A 25,536-nucleotide genomic window follows, 5' to 3' on the forward strand; every position below is an offset into this window, starting at 1 on the left:
CAAAAGTACCCGTATGTTGTAGTTACTGACAACAAAATTAGCACGTGATCTTCCGAATGGATTTGTGCATATAAATACACAAAAAGTCGTGACGTACCATGTCAAAATTTCTTCGGACTTCTCGGAGTTGTACCATCTTAACCAAGGACTTTGAAGGATGAGAGGAAGGGTTGTTACAGGTAAATATTGAACACGTGTATGTATGTCGTGTTTGTTATGCATACATTTTTTTTTAAGTTGCATCAATCATTTTGCATATATATTTACGTTTTCGTTTTACGATTTCTTCAATATGCAACTCAATATATCCATTTTTGTGCAATGATGCCTGCAAATCAAGCTCGATCACATTTGCACAAACGACCATAACGTTAGATACACAGGAACTTGACAAGATAACATACAATGGTTAAATCGTAGTGCCCTGAGGCGCGCGAGCGTTTACGTTATGCTTGCACCTACTTAATATGAATTTAAGGCAGAGCGCAGAAGAGCGCAGCTACATGTAAAAGATTATAACATCATAACTTTATATTGTCTATATTTTTACGAGATTAACAATAAAATATTTCACTGATATGCACATACTATATATATATAGTACACATGTGTATATATCGATAGTTAGAAAGAATTCAAAATAATCCAATAGTTCAATATACTTCAATCTTGTTTTTATCAGATGCAGATACTATCAAAAAAATGCGCGAATCTGTGCCGTCATCTTTGGCGTCGGGTTTTGTGACGTCACTGCTGACGGTGCCGTGCGCTTGAGAACATACACAGTTTATATTGGACCAGTACTTTAACTACTTTTATTGCGTTGTTCTTGTGTATGTGTAAATTAAAACTACTTACATTAATTTTAAAACGTATACTGATAACACTTTTAGTCTAGTACAGAAATTTCAAATCTCGTCGTGCTGATAACGAGAATTAAAACATGGATGCCTACATGGAGGCGCAAGACTTTTCCCGCGGGACACAATTTCAAAGTCCAAGGGGTACTGGGATGTATTGGAATCTATATGCTCACACACGTGTTATAGTTAGTAGGTACTTTCCGATTCAGACTGACCACCGAGAAGCACAACTAACCTTAGTCTATTCAACAAATGAATATCATATTTACCCAAATATAGCAATTAATCCGTCAAGATTAAAGATGATTTGCATACTACGAGAAAATGGTGATGACAATGAGGGAAATTTAAAGTTGCGGGAAAGAAACTATATATACTGTGTTGACACAATAGAACGTGCATGCGTGATGAAATGGGTGTGATGAAATGGATGGCTATGTGTAGATAAATTATTCATTTGTGGATTCTCGGTGGTAATATTTTGTAAGTAATCTGAATCGGAGAGTACCTGGCCCGATACCAAACGGTGTCGGCTTATTCCAGGTTTTCGAGTACTATTGCGCTCTGGCCTGGGGCCTAAACCAGACATCTATCTGTCATAATGTCTAAGTCTGGTGTTAGGGCCAGAGTATCTCGGGCTACTCTATCCTCAACCTTTTATTATCATATATACATGTAAAGTACCATGCCAAAAGTATTCGTAATTGTTATGGTTCCCTACATGTACTATGGGTTTTTTATTTTTGTTTTTTTCTTTCAATTTTCTTTATCTCATCTCTAGATGGATTTTCTCCAAATTTGGCATGCTTACAAGTAGAAACTTTAATTGTCTACACTTTCCACTCATGATATTTGCATAATTTTCCGATGTTTCGTTATCAAAATTGTTTTTTAGCTCACCTGGCCCGAAGGGCCGGTGAGCTTATGTCATGGCGCGGCGTCCGTCGTCCGTCCGTCCGCCAACATTTCCTTTAAATCGCTACTAGTCATAGAGTTCTGCATGGATTGTAACCAAATTTGGCCACAAACATCCTTGGGGGAGGGGAAACAGAACTTGTATAAATTTTGGCTCTGTCCCCCCCGGGGCAGGAGGGGCAGGGCCCAATATGGGAAATAGAGGTAAATCCTATAAATCGTTACTTGTCCTAGAGTTCTGCATGGATTGTAACCAAATTTGACCACAAACATCCTTGGGGAAGGGGGACAGAACTTGTATAAATTTTGGCTCTGGCCCTCCGGGGACAGGAGGGGCGGGGCCCAATAGGGGAAATAGAGGTAAATACTTTAAATCGCTACTTGTAATAGAGTTCTACATGAATTGTAACCAAATTCTACCACAAACATCCTTGGGGGAACAGAACTTGTATAAATTTTGGCTCTGACCCCCGGGGGCAGGAGGGGCGGGGCCCAATAGGGGTAATAGAGGTAAATCCTTTAAATCGCTACTTGTCATAGAGCTCTGAATGGAATGTAACCAAATTTGGCAACAAACATCCTTGGGGGAAGGGGGACAGAACTTGTATAAATTTTGGCTCTGGCCCTCCGGGGACAGGAGGGGCGGGGCCCAATAGGGGAAATAGAGGTAAATCCTTTAAATCGCTACTTGTAATAGAGTTCTACATGAATTGTAACCAAATTCTACCACAAACATCCTTGGGGGAACAGAACTTGTATAAATTTTGGCTCTGACCCCCGGGGGCAGGAGGGGCGGGGCCCAATAGGGGTAATAGAGGTAAATCCTTTAAATCGCTACTTGTCATAGAGCTCTGAATGGAATGTAACCAAATTTGGCCACAAACATCCTTGGGGGAAGGGGAACAGAACTTTTATAAATTTTGGCTCTGACCCCCTTGGGGTGGGAGGGGTGGGGCCCAATAGGGGATTTAGAGGTTAATATTAAAATTCCTTCAGAAAAGAAACAATGAACCTGTATTCAGAACATTACTTGGCATTACAAACCAGGTGAGCGATACAGGCCCTCTGGGCCTCTTGTTTTTAGCTCACCTGGCCCGAAGGGCCGGTGAGCTTATGTCATGGCGCGGCGTCCGTCGTCCGTCGTCCGTCCGTCGTCCGTCCGTCCGTCAACATTTCCTTTAAATCACTACTAGTCATAGAGTTCTGCATGGATTGTAACCAAATTTGGCCACAAACATCCTTGGGGGAAGGAGAACAGAACTTGTATAAATTTTGGCTCTGACCCCCCAGGGGCAGGAGGGGCGGGGCCCATTAGGGGAAATATAGGCAAATCCTATAAATCGCTACTTGTCCTAGAGTTCTTCATGGATTGTAACCAAATTTGGCCACAAACATCCTTGGAGGAAGGGGAACAGAACTTGTATAAATTTTGGATCTGACCCCCCGAGGGCAGGACGGGTGGGGCCCAATAAGGGAAATAGAGGTAAATCCTATAAATCACTTCTTGTCCTAGAGTTTTGTTTGGATTGTAACCAAATTTGGCCATAAACATCCTTGGGGGAAGGGGAACAGAACTTGTATAAATTTTGGCTCTGACCCCCTTGGGGTGGGAGGGGTGGGGCCCAATAGGGGATTTAGAGGTTAATATTAAAATTCCTTCAGAAAAGAAACAATGAACCTGTATTCAGAACATTACTTGGCATTACAAACCAGGTGAGCGATACAGGCCCTCTGGGCCTCTTGTTTTTAGCTCACCTGGCCCGAAGGGCCGGTGAGCTTATGTCATGGCGCGGCGTCCGTCGTCCGTCGTCCGTCGTCCGTCCGTCCGTCAACATTTCCTTTAAATCACTACTAGTCATAGAGTTCTGCATGGATTGTAACCAAATTTGGCCACAAACATCCTTGGGGGAAGGAGAACAGAACTTGTATAAATTTTGGCTCTGACCCCCCAGGGGCAGGAGGGGCGGGGCCCATTAGGGGAAATATAGGCAAATCCTATAAATCGCTACTTGTCCTAGAGTTCTTCTTGGATTGTGACCAAATTTGGCCACAAACATCCTTGGAGGAAGGGGAACAGAACTTGTATAAATTTTGGATCTGACCCCCCGAGGGCAGGACGGGTGGGGCCCAATAAGGGAAATAGAGGTAAATCCTATAAATCACTTCTTGTCCTAGAGTTTTGTTTGGATTGTAACCAAATTTGGCCATAAACATCCTTGGAAGAAGGGGAACAGAACTTGTATAAATTTTGGCTCTGACCCCCTTGGGGTGGGAGGGGTGGGGCCCAATAGGGGATTTAGAGGTTAATATTAAAATTCCTTCAGAAAAGAAACAATGAACCTGTATTCAGAACATTACTTGGCATTACAAACCAGGTGAGCGATACAGGCCCTCTGGGCCTCTTGTTTTTAGCTCACCTGGCCCGAAGGGCCGGTGAGCTTATGTCATGGCGCGGCGTCCGTCGTCCGTCGTCCGTCCGTCCGTCCGTCCGTCCGTCCGTCCGTCAACATTTCCTTTAAATCGCTACTAGTCATAGAGTTCTGCATGGATTGTAACCAAATTTGGCCACAAACATCCTTGGGGGAAGGAGAACAGAACTTGTATAAATTTTGGCTCTGACCCCCCAGGGGCAGGAGGGGCGGGGCCCATTAGGGGAAATATAGGCAAATCCTATAAATCGCTACTTGTCCTAGAGTTCTTCTTGGATTGTGACCAAATTTGGCCACAAACATCCTTGGAGGAAGGGGAACAGAACTTGTATAAATTTTGGATCTGACCCCCTAGGGGCAGGAGGGGCGGGGCCCAATAGGGGAAATAGAGGTAAATCCTTTAAATTGCTACTTGTCCTAGAGTTCTACATGGATCGTAACCAAATTTGGCCATAAACATCCTTGGGGGAAGGGGAACAGAACTTGTATAAATTTTGGCTCTGGTCCCCCGGGGGCAGGAGGGATGGGGCCCAATAGGGGAAATAGAGGTAAATCCTTTAAATCGCTACTAGTCATAGAGTTCTACATGGATTGTAACCAAATTTGGCCACAAACATCCTTAGGGGAAGGGGAACAGATTTGTATAAATTTTGGCTCTGGACCTCCGGGGGCAGGAGGGGTGGGGCCTAATAGGGGAAATAGAGGTAAATCCTTTAAATCGCTACTAGTCATAGATTTCTACATGGATTGTAACCAAATTTGGCCACAAACATCCTTGGGGGAAGGGGGACAGAACTTGTATAAATTTTGGCTCTGACCCCCTGGGGGCAGGAGGGGTGGGGCCCAATAAGGGAAATAGGGGAAATAGAGGTAAATCCTTTAAATACCTGTAGTTTTACATGGATTGTAACCAAATTTGGCCACAAACATCCTTGGGGAAAGGGGAACAGAACTTGTATAAATTTTGGCTCTGGCCCTCCGGAGACAGGAGGGGTAGGGCCCAATAGGGGAAATAGAGGTAAATCCTTTAAATTGCTACTAGTCATAGAGTTCTACATGGACTAAAGTAGACGATATCTATTACAGGATAAGTTATACAATGATCTTTCGATTGTATGTTAGAATCCATGTTGTATACAATTGATGATTGACGAGTCATTTAAACGTGTGTTCAAAAGTGTGACAAACACATGGGAAGACTCATGACAGCAATTGTGGACCCTTGGGTTTACAATCTGGTGTAGATGCTATATCTTAAGGTAACATTTGCCGTATGTAGTGCAGCAGACTCTGGTCTATCGGTAGTCTCGATTGGGCGGTACACGTTTCTTTTGTTTGAAAAGGAGTTTTCACAAGAAAACGAAACCGGTCAGGTCTTCAACACATAATACATTATTATGTCCAGTAACTCGCAGCTACCCAGTGACAGCGGACAGGTGCCCAACCAGTCACTTCATATATTGTTCTACTTTCCTCTGGGCTCCGTCTGTATCACTGTCGTCTACTACCTAAAACATGATCCCAACATCCCCATCTAGTCATGCGAGCGCCTTTAGCTCTTCCAGTCTTGACACTATCGTGCCAACATATGACTCTAGGACGCGATCATGTATTCCTTCATAGTCAGGTCATCGATACTTGACCCTTCCTCCTCAACATGTATCATATAAGTGGTAGGGAATACAACTGGATACACTGGTTGCATACATCAGATCGCGTCGGGATCAATGCCTCCAGATAAAACTGGGATTCCCAGTCATTTTATTTATAATATTCTATAAGTACACCAAATTTTGTTGAAATCTGTCATGATGAGATCAGGAAAAATAAAAAAATAAATAAAAATACAAAGAATATAGGTAAAAACAATAATGACAAATACTTTTGGCACATATAGTATGTACACTATTTAATTTTTGTCCAAATTTGATCTTACAAATTTGGTAAAGATTTTGTTTATAGCTATTTAGAAGGATTTATAATATGATAAAGTTTTACGCTGTCTCTTTACACTACTAAACACTTTCTCAGCATTATTGAAGCTGAGTAAATTTCACAACCTTGAATCCTTGCTTTAAGGATAGAAGATTTAGAAGATCGTAAATTTTCAATAAAACATTATGACATTTCATGTAATGATGGTCTGCTTCAGAAAGTAGGACGGTAACCCTTGCACCCCCAAGCTTTATCAAAGGTTGCGTTGACAGATATCAAGATACAAGATACAAGAAGTTTTATTTAGTGTTGTATACATACAATGAAATAACAGCTATGTAGAGCTATTCTTACGACAAACAAAGGTATAAACATTTTATAACAACAAAGATTGTATTAATGTAAAAGACAGGATAGTAATAATAATGTCAAGTTATGAATAGTTTAAATTATCACAGCATGCAGTTCTTAGTTTCAAAACAAAAAACACACAATATATAGTAGATAAATTCTATGGGACATGTTAAAAAAGCAAAGCTAAAAATGATGCTGTATGAAAAGTTCCATACTACAAACCAAACTAAAAGAAAAACCACTAGACAAGGTAATCAAAGGAAAATTGATCATCGCCCAACATTACGGTCAGTCCATGTACACAAACACAAAAGCACTCGCAACATATTCGTCCAAAGCACTGAGTGACTTATCTTTTGTCATCTACGTACGCGTCCATGCTATATAGTATGAGACTATGAATAATGGTAAAAAAGTACATGCATACAGCACAGAAATCATATCCATGATCTTAATATTAAAAAAAGGAAATAGCATTAGCATCTTGGTTTAAATTTTACACCTCAAAATAATCATATACTGTTTTAGTAACAAACATCTATAACCAATATGATGCAGATAGATTAATTTTTAGTACAGGTATTTCATTTCAGAAACCTGTGATTTAAAAAAAAATTGTAATTATTATTGTTTTTGATTATTGGTATAAGTCATTGTTGAAGTGAAGTAAATGGTACCAGTTAAACACAGCATTTGATAGTTTGTGGTTAAGTGCACCTACATCAAGAAGATAAATCGGCCAAGTCAGCACACAGCAAAGAATGATAATAAACTTACTGCATGGTCACCAGCTTTTAATTTATAGGAGTGAGGCATTAATGTGTATCATCAGTGGTCTAGTTTAGTGACCAGAACCATAGGGTATAGCTGACACTTATAATGCACCTGTTGACCAGCAAGGCCTAGCTAGTGGTAGTCAAAAGTCAGTCAACTCCAGATAGAGAATGTTTGGAAAATTTGTCATTACGTTATTAGATCCACTCACAGAAATATGTATTTGACAGAGAAGTTCAATTAAATAATGTATAATAGCCTCGTCATATTAGCCTGATATTCACTGCAACAACATATATATATAATTACAATACATTAATGTATTTATTGTTTTTATATTCACATTTGAAATGTCAATCTTTCTGCAAATATAATTGTTTTTATCTTTTGCGTTTTTTTTACAGATTTGTGGTATCCTTGAAGATTCAACCATGCCTGTTTGTGACGAAACAAACGTTGAGCTTGTGGGTGTCAATGAGTTGACTTCACTTCAGAATGAAAATAGAACTCAACAACCCTGTGAGACAGAGACACCACAGCGATGTCAAGGACTACGGAGATGTTGTCAAAAAATCTCAAAACCTCTACGTACAAAATACCATCCATTACCAGAAAATCCGAGCATTTGCCAAAGACTGAAATACTCCTTTCTATGTCCCCCTCATGGAAACCTCGCCTGGTACATGCAGTTCTTTATTTTGGTTGGCATAACATGGACAGTTCTAGTTTCTCTGACACATTCAGAGGCCCTCCCAGGGGGGAATTTTTTCTCATTGTTTGTACTGTTTTATGGAGCTATTATTGGTGGTTACTTAATTTCCTTTCTCAGACTACCACCACTATTAGGTGAGATTTTCACATCTTCATTTTACATATCACTTTTTAGCCCACCATCATCAGATGGTGGGCTATTCAAATCGCCTTTCGTCCCTGGTCCGTCGCCCGTCCTTCCTTACATCTGTCCGTCCTTCCGTTCGTCTGTCCTTCTGTTCGTCTGTCCGTCCGTCCGTCCGTCTGTCTGTCCGTTAACAATTCTTGTTACCGGTATTTCTCAGAAAGTACTACAGGGATCTTTTTCAAATTTCATATGTAGGTTCCCATAGGGCCCTAGTTATGCATATTGCATTTTGGGATCAATCGGTCAACAAGATGGCCGTAAGGCAGTCATCTTGGATTTTGAAAGTTAAAGTTTGTTACCTTTATTACTCAGAAAGTACTGCAGGGATCTTTCTCAAATTTCACATGTAGGTTCCCCTAGGGCCCTAGTTGTGCATATTGCATTTTGGGAATGATCCGTCAATAAGATGGCCGACCGTCCGCCATCTTTAATTTTGATAGTTAAAGTCTGTTACCTTTATTTCTCAGAAAGTTCTGAAGGGATCATTCTCAGATTTCATATGTACGTTCCCCTACGGTCCTAGTTGTGCATGTTGCATTTTGTGACCGATCGGCTAACAAGATGGCCGCCAGACAGCCATCTTGGATTTTGATTGTTAAAGTTTGTTATAGCTATTTCTTAGAAAGAACTGAAGGGATCTGTATCAAATTTCATAGTAGGTTTCCCTAGGGCCCTAGTTGTGCATAATGCCTTTTGAGACTAATTGGTCAACAAGATAGCCGCCAGGTAGCTATATGTAGCCAACTTGGATTTTTATAGTTAAAGTTGTTACCTTTATTTCTCAGAAAATACTGAAGGGATCATTCTCAAATTTCATTTGTAGGTTCCCCTAAGGTCCTAGTTCTGCATATTGCATTTTGTGACAGATCGGTCAACAAGATGGCCGCCAGGCAGCCATCTTGGATTTTGATAGTTAAGTTTGTAATCGCTATTTCTCAAAAAGTACTGAATGGATCTATCTCAAATTTCATATGTAAAGGTTCCACTAGGGCCCTAGTTTTGCATAATGCCTTTTGGGACTGATCGGTCAACAATATGGCCAACCGGCCGCCATCTTGGATTTCATTGTTGAAGTTTGTTACCGCTATTTCTTAAAAAGTACTTAGGCGATCTGTCTGAAATTTTATATGTAGTATGTTTAAAAAAGTTTGAAAAGCAGGGAAAAGATCCCTCGTTCCATTGTCAAACATAGATCATTCTTTGGTGGGCGCCAAGATCCCTCTGGGTTCTCTTGTTTTATCACAAATCAATTGATGATGGCCACATGTTTTTGCATGTTTTTAGCTCACCTGGTCCAAAGGACCAAGGTGAGCTTATGCCATACCGTGGCGTCCGGCGTCCGTCGTCCGTCGTCCGTCGTCCGTCGTCCGTCCGTCCGTCCGTCCATCAACAATCGACTTCTTCTCCATAACCGCTGGTCGGATTTTAACAAAATTTGGCTGGTAGCATCCTTATGGGCTACTAACTGAAAATTGTACAAATGATGGGGCTGACCCCCCAGGGGCCTGAGGGGCGGGGCCAAAAGGGGTCAATTTGGCTATTTCCATATAAACGACTTCTTCTCTGAAACCAAGCATGGGATAGCACCCATAATGCAATGGTAGCATCCTTATAGGGTGGGGATTCAAAATTGTACAAATGATGGGGCTGACCCCCCGGGGGCCTGAGGGGCGGGGTCAAAAGGGGTCAATTTGGCTATTTCCATATAAACGACTTCTTCTCTGAAACCAAGCATGGTATAGCACCCATAATGCAATGGTAGCATCCTTATAGGGTGGGGATTCAAAATTGTACAAATGATGGGGCTGACCCCCCGGGGGCCTGAGGGGCGGGGTCAAATGGGGTCAATTTGGCTATTTCCATATAAACGACTTCTTCTCTGAAACTAAGCATGAGATAGCACTCATAATGCAATGGTAGTATCGTTATAGGGTAGGGATTAAAAATGGTACAAATGATGTGGCTGACCCCCCGGGGGCCTGAGGGGCGGGGTCAAAAGGGGTCAATTTGGCTATTTCCATATAAACGACTTCTTCTCTGAAACCAAGCATGGGATAGCACCCATAATGCAATGGTAGCATCCTTATAGGGTGGGGATTCAAAATTGTACAAATGATGGGGCTGACCCCCCGGGGGCCTGAGGGGCGGGGTCAAATGGGGTCAATTTGGCTATTTCCATATAAACGACTTCTTCTCTGAAACCAATCATGGGATAGCACCCATAATGCAATGGTAGCATCTTTATAGGTTGGGGATTCAAAATTGTACAAATGATGTGGCTGACCCCCGGGGGGCCTGAGGGGCGGGGTCAAAAGGGTTCAATTTGGCTATTTCCATATAAACGACTTCTTCTCTGAAACCAAGCATGGGATAGCACCCATAATGCAATGGTAGCATCCTTATAGGATGGGGATTCAAAATTGTACAAATGATGGGGCTGACCCCCAGGGGGCCTGAGGGGCGGGGTCAAAAGGGGCCAATTTGGCTATTTCCATATAAACGACTTCTTCTCTGAAACTAAGCATGGTATAGCACCCATAATGCAATGGTAGCATCTTTATAGGGTGGGGATTCAAAATTGTGCAAATGATGGGGCTGACCCCCAGGGGGCCTGAGGGGCGGGGTCGAAAGTGGCCAATTTGGCTATTTCCATATAAACGACTTCTTCTCTGAAACTAAGCACGGTATAGCACCCATAATACAATGGTAGTATCCTTATAGTGTGGGAATTCAAAATTGTGCAAATGATAGGGCTGACCCCCCGGGGGCCTGAGGGGTGGGGTCAAAAGTGGTCAATTTCCATATAAATGACTTTTTCTCTGCAACTTAACATGGGATTACGCTCATAATGCAATGGTTACATCCTTATAGGGTTTGGATTCAAAATTTTGCAAATGATGGGGCTGACCCCCCGGGGGCCGGAAGGGTGGGGTCAAAAGGGGTCAATTTAGCTATTTCCATATAAACGACTTCATCTCTGCAACTAAGAATGGAAGAGCACTTATAATGCAATGGTAGCATCCTTATAGGTTTGGGATTTGAAATTGTACAAATGATAGGGCTGACCCCCGGGGCCTTAGACGGCAAATAGATGCGAGGTCAAAAGGTCAATTAGGCTACTATTTTCATATAAATTACTTTGTCTCTGAACCTATGTATTGGATAGCATATTTGTATGGTATCAATAGCATCATTGTATGGTTGTGATTCAAAATTAAACTTTGGGAGTCAATTTTGCTTATTTTTCTAATTGTCTGAGTCTTGTGATAATTACTAACAAAAAACCAGGTGAGCGATACAGGCCCTCTGGGCCTCTTGTTGTATTTAAATTCTTTTTTGATCGTGTAATGACATTTTCAAAGTGTTCTTAGTACAATAGGTAATATCCATCATGTGCTTCCACCAGAACCTGTAAGATTGATATATCTAATTGTGTTATTTAACAGGGTTATGGCCTCTTGACTTACATTTCAATGTTTAGGAGATTACATTTGGCATAGTTATTGCCCATGGTTGACAAAATATGTAACTATCTTCTTCACACCTGGTTATCAGGTGACTACCAATGCTGATTTTACATCATTTACAGAATTAAAGAATCACTGAAAGGAAAAACAAAACTACATTGTTCCTGAGTTTACTTACTCTAACTTTCTGAAAATTTTGTAAAATATATATATAGGCTTTTTGGTAACATTAAATTATTGTGAAAAAACTTCTGTTCCTGTAGTTGAATTTAAAGTTTTACCAAACAAAGTAAAATGCTTTATAACTTTTGACAAATTTCTATCACCATTTTCATCTATCATTATTTTGCTAAGTTATGACTGGTAGTCCCCTTGATAGTTTAAATCTAGTTATCTGCATAATAATGACATATTTGTTAGTAAACTAAAAACTGTTAACAAATAATATGGTAGACAAGTGGGGGTTATATACTATTTTAGGCATTGTTTAGTAGAAATTTGAACTGCTTCTTTTCCATTGAATGAAAGATGTTGATTAAACACAATGTTCACAATTGCTGATCTGTCCTGTTCATAAAGGTATGTTGATAGTTGGTGCTGCATTGAGGAACATTCCTATGGTGAAGATTGTTGGTATGAGTATTGACATGGGATGGTCGTCTGCTCTCAGGTAAGAGTTGGTCACCATGACGATTGAACCTGAATTTCATTCATTTCTTGATAAAAAAGGTTAGTGATTGTTTATTATGCTTGATAATTACTTGAAAGTAGTTAATTCTATAAAACTGACAAATCTTGCTTTATACAATGAAAGATATTGAATGAGATAACATCAGAAAGAAGTCTAGTGTTAATTATATTTAAGTAAAACAATTGCAAATATTACATGTTTTGATGTTCTTTTTACAGACAGATAGCTCTTACCGTCATCCTCATAAGAGCTGGACTTGGCCTTGACCCTAAAGCACTTCGGAAACTTTCCTTCACTGTTCTGCGCCTCGCTTTCATTCCTTGCCTTGCTGAATGTTGTGCAGAAGCAATAGCAGCTCACTTCCTTCTTGGATTTCCATGGGAATGGGGCTTTATGCTTGGGTGAGTAAAATATAGTTTTAATCTTAAAGCTCAAGTCAATTGTACTCGTGGCCACGGGACAAGAACTTCACTATTATTTCAATTTGGTGTCAACACTGAAAAATGTGATTGCTACCCTTTAAATACCTTAAATGTAAAGATCCTGAATACTGAGTCAATATTTAGTCAAGTGTATAACGATGTTTAGCACTTTACCTATCGGTACATTTGCTTTTCTCTACTAGTGTATAGTAAAACATCGAGTGACAAAGAAATATTGGCTTTCTCATCATAGGACTATTATTCTAAGTTTTTGCTCTGGAATATCCTAGTGTCATGTGACCTTGTAACCACAGATTTGTACTGGCTGCTGTATCCCCTGCTGTTGTTGTACCGTCACTACTCAGTTTATCAGACCGAGGCTATGGCCTGGAAAAGGGTATCCCCACACTAGTCATTGCCGCGGCAAGTGTTGATGATGTGTTGGCTATTACTGGCTTCGGGGTGGTCCTAGGAATAGCCTTCTCTAAAGGTAAGATATAGATAACAACACAGATTTGACAGTTTTGTTTGCATATCTGTACATGTAATGTGATACGAGATGCATTTATATTAAGTGGTGAAGTTTGAGGGTTTTGGTACTGGGGACATTGCCCATAGTTCAACTAAATTTGCTCTATTCTAAGATTACAGATTAAGATTAAGATATTACAGCCTATAGACAGAAGAGCTCCTAGAAGAAAAAGAGCTACAAATCGAGTGAACAGAAGTTATATTATGGAACTAGAAGAGGGCAAATCAATTTAGGCTCTGACAAATGTGGTTATTTTCAATACTTCTGTTATAGGTGACATGACCTTCAAAATTATGATTATGTTTGACATTTTCCTTATAGGCGACATTGCCCTGACCTAAATGTTGTAATTTGTTGTTTCCATTACAGGTGACATTGCCCTGACCTAAATGTTGTAATTTGTTGTTTCCATTAAAGGTGACATTGCCCTGACCTAAATGTTGTAATTTGTTGTTTCCATTACAGGTGACATTGCCCTGATCTAAATGTTGGATTTTTTTTGTTTCCGTTACAGGTGACATTGCCCTGACCTAAATGTTGTAATTTGTTGTTTCCATTAAAGGTGACATTGCCCTGACCTAAATGCTGTAATTTATTGTTTCCATTGTAGGTGACATTGCCCTGACCTAAATGTTGTAATTTGTTGTTTCCATTACAGATGACATTGCCCTCACCTAAATTTTGTGATTTGTTGTTTCCATTACAGGTGACATTGCCCTGACCTAAATGTTGTAATTTGTTGTTTCCATTAAAGGTGACATTGCCCTGAGCTAAATGTTGTAATTTATTGTTTCCATTACAGGTCACATTGCCCTGACCTAAATGTTGGAATTTGTTGTTTCCATTAAAGGTGACATTGCCCTGACCTAAATGCTGTAATTTATTGTTTCCATTACAGGTGACATTGCCCTGACCTAAATGTTGTAATTTTTTTGTTTCCGTTACAGGTGACATTGCCCTGACCTAAATGTTGTAATTTGTTGTTTCCATTGTAGGTGACATTGCCCTGACCTAAATGTTGTAATTTGTTGTTTCCATTACAGGTGACATTGCCCTGACCTAAATGTTGTAATTTGTTGTTTCCATTACAGGTGACATTGCCCTGACCTCAATGTTGTAATTTGTATTTCCATTAAAGGTGACATTGCCCTGACCTAAACTTTGTAATTTATTGTTTCCATTACAGGTGACATTGCCCTGACCTAAATGTTGTAATTTGTTGTTTCCATTACAGATGACATTGCCCTGACCTAAATGTTGTAATTTGTTGTTTCCATTGTAGGTGACATTGCCCTGACCTAAATGTTGTAATTTGTTGTTTCCATTACAGATGGCATTGCCTTGACCTAAATGTTGTAATTTGTTGTTTCCATTACAGGTGACATTGCCCTGACCTAAATGTTGTAATTTGTATTTCCATTGTAGGTGACATTGCCCTGACCTAAATGTTGTAATTTATTGTTTCCATTACAGATGACATTGCCCTGACCTAAATGTTGTAATTTGTTGTTTCCATTACAGATGACATTGCCCTGACCTAAATGTTGTAATTTGTTGTTTCCATTGTAGGTGACATTGCCCTGACCTAAATGTTGTAATTTGTTGTTTCCATTACAGATGACATTGCCCTGACCTAAATGTTGTAATTTGTTGTTTCCATTGTAGGTGACATTGCCCTGACCTAAATGTTGTAATTTGTTGTTTCCATTAAAGGTGACATTGCCCTGACCTAAATGCTGTAATTTATTGTTTCCATTTCAGGTGACATTGCCCTGACCTAAATGTTGTAATTTGTTGTTTCCATTACAGGTGACATTGCCCTGACCTAAATGTTGTAATTTGTTGTTTCCATTACAGGTGACATTGCCCTGACCTAAATGTTGTAATTTGTATTTCCATTAAAGGTGACATTGCCCTGACCTAAATTTTGTAATTTATTGTTTCCATTACAGGTGACATTGCCCTGACCTAAATGTTGGATTTTTTTTGTTTCCGTTACAGGTGACATTGCCCTGACCTAAATGTTGTAATTTGTTGTTTCCATTGTAGGTGACATTGCCCTGACCTAAATGTTGTAATTTGTTGTTTCCATTACAGATGACATTGCCCTGACCTAAATGTTGTAATTTGTTGTTTCCATTGTAGGTGACATTGCCCTGACCTAAATGTTGTAATTTGTTGTTTCCATTGTAGGTGACATTGCCCTGACCTAAATGTTGTAGTTTGTTGTTTCCATATTACAGGTGACATTGCCCTGACCTAAATGTTGTAATTTGTTGTTTCCATTACAGATGACATTGCCCTGACCTAAATGTTGTAATTTGTTGTTTCCATTGTAGGTGACATTGCCCTGACCTAAATATTGTAATTTATTGTTTCCATTACAGATGACATTGCCCTGACCTAAATGTTGTAATTTGTTGTTTCCATTGTAGGTGACATTACCCTGACCTAAATGTTGTAATTTGTTGTTTCCATTACAGATGACATTGCCCTGACCTAAATGTTGTAATTTGTTGTTTCCATTGTAGGTGACATTACCCTGACCTAAATGTTGTAATTTGTTGTTTCCATATTACAGGTGACATTGCCCTGACCTAAATGTTGTAATTTGTTGTTTCCATTGTAGGTGACATTACCCTGACCTAAATGTTGTACTTTGTTGTTTCCATTGTAGGTGACATTGCCCTGACCTAAATGTTGTAATTTGTTGTTTCCATTGTAGGTGACATTACCCTGACCTAAATGTTGTACTTTGTTGTTTCCATTGTAGGTGACATTGCCCTGACCTAAATGTTGTAATTTGTTGTTTCCATTGTAGGTGACATTACCCTGACCTAAATGTTGTAATTTGTTGTTTCCATTACAGATGACATTGCCCTGACCTAAATGTTGTAATTTGTTGTTTCCATTGTAGGTGACATTACCCTGACCTAAATGTTGTAATTTGTTGTTTCCATTACAGATGACATTGCCCTGACCTAAATGTTGTAATTTGTTGTTTCCATTGTAGGTGACATTACCCTGACCTAAATGTTGTAATTTGTTGTTTCCATATTACAGGTGACATTGCCCTGACCTAAATGTTGTAATTTGTTGTTTCCATTGTAGGTGACATTACCCTGACCTAAATGTTGTAATTTGTTGTTTCCATATTACAGGTGACATTACCCTGACCTAAATGTTGTAATTTGTTGTTTCCATATTACAGGTGACATTGCCCTGACCTAAATGTTGTAATTTGTTGTTTCCATATTACAGGTGATATTGCCCTGACCATTGTAAAAGGACCATTAGAAGCCCTGTTAGGAATTGTGTATGGAATCATTGTTGGAGTTATTATGTGGTATCTACCGTCCAAAGATACAGTGAGTAATCTTGCCATCAACAGAAGGAAATCAATTATATACCTAAAACTCTTTGATGTAGAAATCAACTACTGGAAATATTTTGAAAAAATTCTTTTCCTAAAAATCAAAAATCTAATGCCCTTGTTTGTATAGAATGTTATCTATTAACCTTATGTGTTTTAAGAAATATAGCAGAAGAACACATCCCTGTACTAACCACTGTAATGATTTCAGAAAAATGCCTCGCTTTATCGTTCCCTGTTGTTGCTTGGAGCAGGAATGCTGGCCACCTTTGGGAGTTCTATTGTCCACCTGTCTGGGGCTGGTCCACTAGGCTGTCTCACTCTGGCCTTCATAGCAGCTCTTCGCTGGAGAAAAGAAGCTGAAAAGGAAGGCGATGTAAGTAAATCTCAGAACAATTGGAATTTTGTCCTGATACTAGCTGATATTTATATAGATGTTGAATGACTTCAGCATATTATTGTATCAAAAGCTTCATACTAATTTACTATGCCAAAAGAGTGCCTTGATATGATTCATTAATCAAAAACTATTCAGTTCACCAAAAAGGCAAGTGAGCAAATGCCAAATTTTACCTTCATATACCTGATATTGTACCTGTACCATGCTGGAATAAAAAGCATCAAAATCTGATTAAATGAATGACCTTATCCATCATTCGAGATCACATGGGTCACATAGGCTAAAATCTTGAAACAATTTCTTGTCAATAACTGAGGGGCAGAGGGACTCATTATTAGAATGGTAACATACTGAGTTGATGGGCTGCTGTTAAAATGAATGTCATTGACCTTCATTTAGAATTACTTTGGTTACAAACATTGAAAAAAGCTGTAACTATTCTGGGCTTATGTTATGCAAAATGTTCACATATTAGAAGGTTATAGAACTAAGAGCATATAGATAATTCATTTGTACAGGGTTAATTTTAATCAGCTTTAGTACCCCATCACCTAACAATGTGTTTTCTGTTGTATGAAACAGATTTCGTTTTCTCTGACAGTCTGTTACTGAAAAATTGTCTATATAATGTTTATATTCTTTTAATATTGTAGAATGGCATAAATGGCATGGTTGGAATTCTGTGGATGATATTCCAGCCTTTGTTGTTCGGTCTGATTGGTGCAGCTGTTGATGTTACTGCTATAGATGGCGGTACTGTAGGTATGTCACCATAGAGACTTTACTGTGTGTAAAGTATAATGTTCGGTCTGATCGGTGCAGCTGTTGATGTTACTGCAATAGATGGCGGTACTGTAGGTATGTCACTATAGAGACTTTACTGTGTGTAAAGTATAATGTTCGGTCTGATAGGTGCAGCTGTTGGTGTTACTGCAATAGATGGCGGTACTGTAGGTATGTCACTATAGAGACTTTACTGTGTGTAAAGTATAATGTTCGGTCTAATAGGTGCAGCTGTTGATGTTACTGCAATAGATGGCGGTACTGTAGGTATGTCACTATAGAAACCTTATAAATACTGTGTGTCAAGTATAATGGACCCTCAATCATCGGAACACAAGTGTCCCCACCCAAACTGTACTGAATACAAAATTTCCTGTCTGCTGAATTCTATCTTCTCGGTCGGTAAACAAATGCATTTGTTGATATTTCCGTCCAGATTGAGAATTTTCCAGACCATAGATGACTGGATTATTGTGGGTTAAAAGTAAAACCAAAGATGGATATGTAATAAAGTTTTAAACTTCTGTCAATTAGGCAATCTATCATACATACAAACCATATTTTACATATAGGACACTTTTTGTTCTTGTACTAACCAATATGTCTGTTCAATTTTAAGATGTTTTGAAAACAGAATGGACAGTGAGTGGTTACTTTAAATTTTTAAACATGAAATGTGTGACATTTTTTATCAAAAAAATTTCATTGAGTTATAAAATGCTTTATACTGAATCCCATAGAACCGCTCACCCCTTCTTCAAATACACATCCCTGTATTATCAACTCTTTGTTACAGGGCTTGCCATGGGAACCCTGGCCATTGGTTTATTCATCAGGCTATGTGCATCCTTTGGAGCGGTAATGTTCTCTGGCCTTAACATGAAGGAAATGCTTTTTATTCCTATAGCCTGGCTCCCAAAGGCGACAGTACAGGTAAACAATCTTACAAAGGTCAATGTACATGTAAGCAATCTTACAAAGGTCAATGTACAGGTAAACAATCTTACAAAGGTCAATGTACAGGTAAACAATCTTACAAAGGTCAACATTCAGGTAAACAATCTTACAAAGGTCAATGTACAGGTAAACAATCTTACAAAGGTCAACATTCAGGTAAACAATCTTACAAAAGTCAATGTACAGGTAAACAATCTTACAAAGGTCAACATTCAGGTAAAAAATCTTACAAAGGTCAATGTACAGGTAAACAATCTTATAAAGGTCAATGTACAGGTAAGCAATCTTACAAAGGTCAACATTCAGGTTAACAATCTTACAAAGGTCAACATTCAGGTAAACAATCTTAAAAAGGTCAATGTACAGGTAAACAATCTTACAAAGGTCAACATACAGGTGAACAATCTTACAAAGGTCAACATACAGGTAAACAATCTTACAAAGGTCAATGTACAGGTAAACAATCTTACAAAGGTCAACATACAGGTGAACAATCTTACAAAGGTCAACATACAGGTAAACAATCTTACAAAGGTCAACATAAAGGTAAACAACCTAACAAAGGTCAACATACAGGTAAACAATCTTACAAAGGTCAACATTCAGGTAAACAATCTTACAAAGGTCAACATACAGGTAAACAATCTTACAAAGGTCAACATACAGGTAAATAATCTTACAAAGGTCAACATACAGGTAAACAATCTTACAAAGGTCAATGTACAGGTAAACAATCTTACAAAGGTCAACATACAGGTGAACAATCTTACAAAGGTCAACATACAGGTAAACAATCTTACAAAGGTCAACATAAAGGTAAACAATCTTACAAAGGTCAACATACAGGTAAATAATCTTACAAAGGTCAACATACAGGTAAACAATCTTACAAAGGTCAATGTACAGGTAAACAATCTTACAAAGGTCAATGTACAGGTAAACAATCTTACAAAGGTCAACATTCAGGTAAACAATCTTACAAAAGTCAATGTACAGGTAAACAATCTTACAAAGGTCAACATTCAGGTAAAAAATCTTACAAAGGTCAATGTACAGGTAAACAATCTTATAAAGGTCAATGTACAGGTAAGCAATCTTACAAAGGTCAACATTCAGGTTAACAATCTTACAAAGGTCAACATTCAGGTAAACAATCTTAAAAAGGTCAATGTACAGGTAAACAATCTTACAAAGGTCAACATACAGGTGAACAATCTTACAAAGGTCAACATACAGGTAAACAATCTTACAAAGGTCAATGTACAGGTAAACAATCTTACAAAGGTCAACATACGGGTGAACAATCTTACAAAGGTCAACATACAGGTAAACAATCTTACAAAGGTCAACATAAAGGTAAACAACCTAACAAAGGTCAACATACAGGTAAACAATCTTACAAAGGTCAACATTCAGGTAAACAATCTTACAAAGGTCAACATACAGGTAAACAATCTTACAAAGGTCAACATACAGGTAAATAATCTTACAAAGGTCAACATACAGGTAAACAATCTTACAAAGGTCAATGTACAGGTAAACAATCTTACAAAGGTCAACATACAGGTGAACAATCTTACAAAGGTCAACATACAGGTAAACAATCTTACAAAGGTCAACATAAAGGTAAACAACCTAACAAAGGTCAACATACAGGTAAACAATCTTACAAAGGTCAACATTCAGGTAAACAATCTTACAAAGGTCAACATACAGGTAAACAATCTTACAAAGGTCAACATACAGGTAAATAATCTTACAAAGGTCAACATACAGGTAAACAATCTTACAAAGGTCAACATACAGGTTAACAATCTTACAAAGGTCAACATACAGGTAAATAATCTTACAAAGGTCAACATACAGGTAAATAATCTTACAAAGGTCAACATACAGGTGAACAATCTTACAAAGGTCAACATACAGGTAAACAATCTTACAAAGGTCAACATAAAGGTAAACAACCTAACAAAGGTCAACATACAGGTAAACAATCTTACAAAGGTCAACATTCAGGTAAACAATCTTACAAAGGTCAACATACAGGTAAACAATCTTACAAAGGTCAACATACAGGTAAATAATCTTACAAAGGTCAACATACAGATAAACAATCTTACAAAGGTCAACATACAGGTTAACAATCTTACAAAGGTCAACATACAGGTAAATAATCTTACAAGGTCAACATACAGGTAAACAATCTTACAAAGGCCAACATACAGATAAACAATCTTACAAGGGTCAACATACAGGTAAACAATCTTACAAAGGTCAACATACAGGTAAACAATCTTACAAAGGTCAATGTACAGGTAAACAATCTTACAAAGGTTAGCATACAGGTAAACAATTTTACAAAGGTCAACAATCAGGTAAACAATTTTACAAAGGTCAACATACAGGTAAACAATCTTACAAAGGTCAACATACAGGTAAACAATCTTACAAAGGTCAACATACAGGTAAACAATCTTACAAAGGTCAACATACAGGTAAACAATCTTACAAAGGTCAACATACAGGTAAACAATCTTACAAAGGTCAACATACAGGTAAACAATCTTACAAATGTCAACATACATGTAGGTAAACAATCTTACAAAGGTCAACATACAGGTAAACAATCTTACAATGGTCAACATACAGGTAAACAGTCTTACTCAGGTCAACATACAGATAAACAATCTTACAAAGTTGTATGTGCTGCAGGTAAACAATACTGTACAATGGTTAATGTAAAAGTGAGAAAAAAATGCCAATGTACAATTAAAATTCATACAAAGGTAAACAATTTTACACATTTATCATGTATATGATTAATGCAATTGTCAAGAATCAAAGAGTTATTTCCCTTGCCTATATTGATGTGGAAGTAACATTAGACTTACTGTTATGTTGTATTTACTACAAAATTGAAAAGCTTTGAAAGTCAACAAAAAATTTGCAAATACAAATATATCTATATTATAAATTAAGAAGTGTAGTAACTTCATGTATATCAGAACCAACAATATACTTACAATTAAATAGAGTCCTTAAGTCATTGAAATTGTAAAAATATAAATATTACATGTACTTACTAAATTTTTCGTGGTTACAGGCAGCCATTGGTGGAATAGCCTTAGACGAAGCCACAAAGCGAGGGGATGCCAATTTGATGGTACTAGGGACGTCAGTGTTGACCATAGCAGTATTGTCTATAGTTATCACAGCTCCCATAGGGGCAGCCCTTATTGCCATATTTGGGCCTCTTTGGTTGGAGAAACAAAAGGAAGGTAAAAATGAGAATGAAGATGATGAAGTATTATCATGATGCCTGATAATAATGATGAGATCAGTGATGACTGCCTATAGAAGATGGTGATCGGAGAAAGATGAAAAAGGCACTGGAACTAGATAGATGATGGATGCAACATCAGATAGAGATAATAAATTACCTTGTCAGTTGATTCGACTCTTAGAAACCGTTCCTTAAATGTAATTATTTTAGGTCATCTGATAATTCCATTGGATTTATCATTAAATTTTTAATCAGATGATTAATCTTAAATCAAGATTTTAGTTTTCTTTACAAAAGGCAAACTTTTTATCAAGTAGATCCATCTTTGCCAAGGTTAACTGTTTACTAATGTGGCATTGAAAATGAGGTTTTATTTATTGTAATCTTTCTTGAATACATTATTGATGAAATGTATATTTGGGAAAACAATCCCATTAATCAAATCCATCAAATCTTTTGCATAAATAGCATGGGTCCATCACAAGACAAAACAATTAGTTTCTGTTTAGAACAGATTGATTGGGAGACAAAAGAAATGAAAAATGGCTAATTATGTAAGGTGTTATTGGGGTGTCTGTTGGTTGATGAACATGATATTGTTAATGCAAGGGCAATCACAATATTTAATGCTTTTAAATTGACAGAGTTGTGTACCTTAGCAAAGGAAAAATACCTCTGGCTTGCTGCACTGTGTCAACCACAAATATTGATTACCAAAGTATCTTTTTGAAACAATTAGCTACCCTTCAATTTTCCTTTTATATTTAATGCTCTGGGTACATATTTAGTCAAATATGGTTTATGTAACCACGTGTCTGTACTACTATTGTGTGGTTATTTCTGACCTAGTTACACATATTAAAATTTCATTGCTACATAGAACTAAAATTACATTTTTTTAATATATTGTTTTATTTACTAGTCTTTTAAATCAAAATTATGAGGTTTTCAATTATAATATTTTATATCTATAGTTAACATTGTATATGTAACAGGGTGCAGGATTTACAATAATTTTTTTTTATTAATACCTGCCTCTGCCAGGGATCGAACTCGGGACCTCTGGATTACTAGTCTGACGCTCAACCGATCGAGCTAAAGAGAAGTTCTCTCTAGCCGAGCGATATATCGCGGCTAGTATTGACCAGGGTTACATATACATGAAATATTTCACGACAGAAAGTTATACATATGCTGTTTTAGTATATACAAAAGTGTATGTGTCACCAACAGGAATTCATTATTTTAATTTCTAAATATTCCTGTAAAACAAGACTCTTAATCATGTACAGATCATGGCAAGTTTTTATTGATAGCCTGTTGTCCGTGTATTTATATTCATATCTCTGTCGGCCAGTCTGTTATTTATTTCTTGCCAATTTTGTTTTTATACAGGTACACAATACATGCAAGTCTTATTTGGCACAATGACACGTTTTATTTGTAAATACAAACTGGAAGCAGCATATTAATCAATAACTCTCGATTCTCAAGTTTTACTTAAAATATTGTAATACATGTATAGGTTAACATTCCTGTTGAATATTGCTGCCAAAATAGTTGGATGTATACTTAGAAATTTATTGTAGATAATTGTACAGCATTTTGTATTAAACCGTCTTGAATTATGTCTACCAGCTTTATAATTTTAAAAAAAAGTTTGTACATTAAAATTTAAGTGTTATTTATATTATTGGTATGACAAGTTGTCAAGTTATCATAATATTTACACAAATAGTATTTGGTAGGTGTAATTATTCCATATTTGCATATTAAAGAGTTAGCTCCCTTGTGGGTAGGTATCCATTGTGACTTCATTATTTTGTTAGTACAGTTCATGTCGTTGTCTCCGAAAAGTATGATGTTACACTCACACACACGACGTCACAATCAATACCTACCTGCAAAGGCAGATAATTCTGTAATATGCTGGATAGTCTAAGAATATAATAGTATAATACTAGTAGTAGTAGGCGATCTTGTGAAAGAAGAATAGGTTTTAAGAGTTATTATGGTGCTATCTTCTATATGATGTGTCTGTGTGAGTTTACAATACAGTATTCATGGTGAGTATCACATCAACAGTGTTGTATCTATATTATTACTATGGTAACAGTAGTTTTGTATATCTCATCATAATGCTAATGTTATAGAGAGCGAGTTCGATCACAAGCTATAGTCACCGTAGTGAAACTAAAGTGTGATCGAACTTACTTTAGTTTCATGTTGTGCACATGTGCACAGAAACAAGAAATTGTAATGTATATGTTTATTGACTAGAGCTCAACCACTGATTTCCTTTAGTCGTTCAACGTTAACTAAACTTCTTTTGCGCATGCGTCATTTTTTGAAAACATGGCAGTGATTGGTTGTGGCTTACACACATGTTTAATCTCAATAAATAGAACAGCATGGCCATAGTCATTAGTCAGTGATCAAACTCGCTCTGACTATGTCCTTGTCTGTGGGCACTGGGTGTATGAATACTGATGCCAACAGTTTCTGAACTTTGCCATGGTTGTTCATGCGAGTTCTGAGTTGCTGCACCAGTAATGGATCATATGACTGGCAGGAAAAGCTTAACACTGGTCAATAATGTACCCCTCTTTGGACATTTTCAGGGTATCCCCTTTTACAAAAGCAGCTATCCCTCCGTTGATTGTTGAAATATATTATAAGTATAACTGTATAAAGACATTATAGTGTGCATCTTAATATGTTGTTGAAAATACACCAAAAAAAAAATAGTGAATATCTTAGAATAAATCTTTACATTGTTGAATAGCCTTATGTCATTCTTGAATCTTCTTTGCCCGCCTTCATCTTTTTCTGGCACACCAAAGACAGTTCCTATTGACAACAAACTGTTGTTTCTTTTCTCCCTATTGGCTGCTGACTTTTTCTGATTTTGAGCAAATGATTAAAAGTTATCCAGATGTTAATGAGTAGTAGCTATTTAAAGTAATCGATGAAGGACTGATAGAAGATGCATCAAAGCATTACCAATGGGCAAACCAATAACAGATGCAGCACAATTGTTTGGGCGCTGTAAACAAACATTTTCACATGCAATTAAATTTTGCGATTAGAATTTGTGAAAATGTCAAAATAACTATCTCGGCAAAAATGTTTCTTCTGCAAATACGGTAGATATTTTTTCAACTGTAAACCACAAAAAGTTAAGCGTCCCTTTACTAGTAATCCATCCTCGATACTTCAGATGTTTCGACGACTTACGATCTCTACACCCCTGGACTATCTAATAATAAACTGGAGGCAACAGAACAGATCAGGTAATTTAGTCCTACGATGTACATCAAAAGGGTCGAATAATGGTACACTGTGGTTGACTGTGGCTTTGAAGAAGTGCGTTGCTCTCTCTGTAGTCTTGAAAAAAAGTTTTAGCAGGCCTGTGATTGGTTCAGATTTGTTCCCCTGAGCTGCCTTCAGTTTACTATGG

General features: G+C 37.7%; 1 protein-coding gene across 1 annotated transcript; it reads left to right on the forward strand.

Annotated features, from left to right (window-relative positions):
* Window positions 1-15: 15 nt before the first annotated feature.
* Window positions 16-24,998, forward strand: LOC138323215 (sodium/hydrogen exchanger 9B2-like). The gene is made up of 10 exons (XM_069267635.1): window positions 16-179; window positions 7,675-8,116; window positions 12,215-12,305; window positions 12,545-12,727; window positions 13,063-13,238; window positions 16,542-16,648; window positions 16,865-17,029; window positions 17,707-17,815; window positions 18,633-18,769; window positions 21,897-24,998. Exons 2-10 carry the CDS (start codon window positions 7,702-7,704, stop codon window positions 22,107-22,109), a joined length of 1,596 nt encoding a protein of 531 aa, XP_069123736.1. The 5' UTR covers window positions 16-179; window positions 7,675-7,701; the 3' UTR covers window positions 22,110-24,998.
* The last annotated feature ends 538 nt before the right edge of the window (window positions 24,999-25,536 follow it).

The sequence above is a fragment of the Argopecten irradians genome, chromosome 5 (assembly GCF_041381155.1).
Source record: "Argopecten irradians isolate NY chromosome 5, Ai_NY, whole genome shotgun sequence".
Taxonomy (NCBI): Eukaryota; Metazoa; Mollusca; class Bivalvia; order Pectinida; family Pectinidae; genus Argopecten; species Argopecten irradians.